This window comes from Elephantulus edwardii, unplaced genomic scaffold, assembly GCF_000299155.1.
Source record: "Elephantulus edwardii isolate Elephantulus edwardi_28Jun2011 unplaced genomic scaffold, EleEdw1.0 scaffold00006, whole genome shotgun sequence".
Classification (NCBI taxonomy): Eukaryota; Metazoa; Chordata; class Mammalia; order Macroscelidea; family Macroscelididae; genus Elephantulus; species Elephantulus edwardii.
Genome location: NW_006399756.1, coordinates 30,959,546 through 30,962,546, shown reverse-complemented (window position 1 = coordinate 30,962,546; position 3,001 = coordinate 30,959,546). Strand labels below are relative to the sequence as shown.

General features: G+C 35.7%; 1 protein-coding gene across 1 annotated transcript in view; it reads right to left on the bottom strand.

The window, feature by feature from the left end:
• The window catches only part of CHUK (conserved helix-loop-helix ubiquitous kinase), a 43,055-nt gene continuing 40,054 nt past the window's right edge, over positions 1-3,001 (bottom strand). Inside the window, exons 19-21 of the mRNA XM_006880033.1 lie at positions 2,908-2,998; positions 816-915; positions 1-30 (exon numbers count right to left, since the gene is read on the bottom strand). Coding sequence (XP_006880095.1) covers positions 1-30; positions 816-915; positions 2,908-2,998 — 221 coding nt within the window. The remainder of the gene's footprint in view (positions 31-815; positions 916-2,907; positions 2,999-3,001) is intronic.

The window sequence follows — 3,001 nt, the reverse complement described above, 5'->3', positions numbered from 1 at the left end:
TCATTCTGTTAACCAACTCCAGTCCAAGCTCTAAAAGCAGCCATGAAAAGAGTTATTAAAATGATGAATATAAATGATATGAAAATGGGTGTTTGCTCACCTATGTGTTCTGAACACTTTAAAATAAAGAACTGAAAATAAAAAAGATGAACATTACAACTAGAGTTTGGGTCATCTTATCTACTATTAAATTATTTTAAAGAGTTTTTATATATATTTTAAGTAAATAATTCTTAAAGGAAATACAAACAGTTGACATTCAGACAAGGTTTTGTAAAAGGTAATTCAATGAGCATTTTATTACTTACTATTTATCTAAATTTTAACAAATCAACAGTTCATGGTAACCAAATCTTAACATAAGAGCCTCTATTAATTACAATTGTATTATTGTTGTTGTATACCACAGAGTGGGAACTAACACATAGTTGACCCTCCAGTGGGTTTTCAGAGGCAGTTAATTGTACAGGAGAGTGCTATATTAGAATGATACTAAAATCTTGCCTAGCTTATTGGAGAAAGTAGATTGCTAAAGCATAAAGGTATACAACACTCTATTCCATGGGTCTCCTAGCAAATAAAGGTCATTAAGGATCAAAGTGCTAATGCTGAAGATTATTGATGCTATAATCTTAGTATATTCCTGAGTAACAGACGATGGAGATTTGAGGTCCAGGATATTTAACAACTGTTCTTTCCTCTGGTTACTTCTCTTCTCCATACACATTCCAAATGTTAGGACAGGGCTAATATGGAAAGTTAAACTCTTTGCACTCAACATATTTAAACATACTCATATCCATAAAACAACTTACCACCATACTACTGCCCCGTTCCTCCTTTGCTTCACGAATAATAGTGCTTAAATGGCCAAGATAGCTCAAATTTTCTTCTATCATTTGTGCTAAATTCTCCCTGTAGGATAAAAAAAGTCAAAGTCTTTTCAAAACCAGCAAAGGGGGTATACAGATTTCCTCTATTTACTGTTGTTCCAAGTCAGGATGATCACTGCCCTTCCTGCAATCCAACACTCCTGTACCACTCTGTCTTGGATAGTCCTTTCCCTTACCACCACAGCCCTTTCTCTTCCCCAAGGCGGAGACTGATGATGTTCCAAGCTGTGTCTCTGCCATTCTCTAATGGGGAAAAGTTTATCATAATGCCAATCTGACTTGCTTCTAAAATTTAAGTGGTGCATTTATACACAACCTTTCCTCCCCTAGGAATACTAACTGGGGAAGAAATGTTTATATATAAAGGTCCTTGTGGAATAGGCATGAAAAACCTTGTTTTGTTTCTGGAATTATCTTTCTTTCCTTAAAGAAACCAGCATGTTTATTTCACAGACACAAATGTTAGTGGAGAAGATAAAAGAGTATAGTCTTCTGCAGGGGAGGTAAAAGACTTTGTTAGGAAATCTGGATGGTAGTAACAGCAAGCGGATTCTTTAGAACAGCAGCAGAAAACAGTGATAGGGGAACTAACCAGAACCAAGACATATCCTGGGAAATTTGTACTGGTCAGGAAACCCTGATTCTGGCTTCCATGCTTCATGTTTTCCTCTTCCATATAGCCTCTTATCCTCTTCCTTACAAACCCTCAGTCTCTTCTATAATTAATTGTAGGCTATGGATGCTGGCCATTGTTAGCTTAGAACTAAATTCTGATTCAGTTCTTACTCAAGAAACAAAAAAAATGAGGCCAAGCGTTTATAATCTTCCAAGTGTTAAAGTACCTCAAGATCATTATAATTGATATGAGCTTCCTTTCTAGTTCTACTAGAAAAATTAAAATTCTTGTTTTATTTGTGGTTATCTCGCAAACAAACACACCTCATATGGAAATTATTTGTATAGAGGTGATGTTTATCACCATTAGCATTGCCTAACAAATGTACATGTTTTTATTATAAGCAAGAAAAGTTATATATTAAATTCTATTGACTTCAACTCTAATTAATGGACTATTTCCTTAGGTCTACATAGGCAATTGTTGGCTATGCCATGGCTGTAGGTGGCCAAATCTATGACGACCCCATATATACCCTGGAACTTGCTGTCTTTGAAAAAAATAAAATACCTGAAATGAGCTTGCCTTCCTGCCATGTGCTTTTCTCTCCTAAAAGTAGAGGACAGAGTGTACAACTGCGTGAGCTCCTGAGCAGTGAGGTAACGTGGCTGTGCTTCTGCAAAACTAATTACAGACAGAGCTTCCAGGAAATGCTGATGCTGTAGAAGTCTCCATGAGTTGTGAGAAAAGCGACAATACACAAACTAGCAAAGAGCCATGGGCTCTGATATATCTTAAGCTGAGAAAATAACAGAAATGCACAGGCATTCAGTTTTCAGCAAAAGAACAGGAATTAATAAAAGAAAATAAAGAATTTCACACTTGAATTCTTATTTGCAAAACTCACTTAAGGCTTTGAGGAAAAGTTCTATTTCAGAAATACAAGTTTAAAATAGAATTTACTCAATAATTTATTAGAGTAGAAATTAACAACCTCAAAAAGACAGTACAATATCACAGTGACAAATGGTTAAGGAAGGAATAATGTTTGAGTAAAGGGAATTGATAAGCCAATACCAGAGAAAATACATAGAACTTGTTCTGACCTAATAATAAATTAGTTGAATATTTCCTTCTTATTCCCATTACATCTACTTTCTCATCAAATTTTCACAGAAGTTTCATAAGACACTCTCACTTTACAGAGGAAACAAGACTATTGTAAAAAGTGAACTGTTAAACGTCATTATACAGTGATGGTCAGGTCTGAAATCAAGGTTTGCAAGGCCCTGAAGTATGTGACTTATAATCACTACGCCTACTATCGCATTCCTATTGCTAATTTTTTTTCCTCTATTCTTGAAAACACAACTGTCTATTGTTACAAAGTGAACCCACCCATCTTGAGTTACCACGCATGACAGAGGATGTGCACGTTCTGCAGAAGTTGGCGGGAGCCATGTTGATGCCTGAGGGGTGACTGCACTTTCTA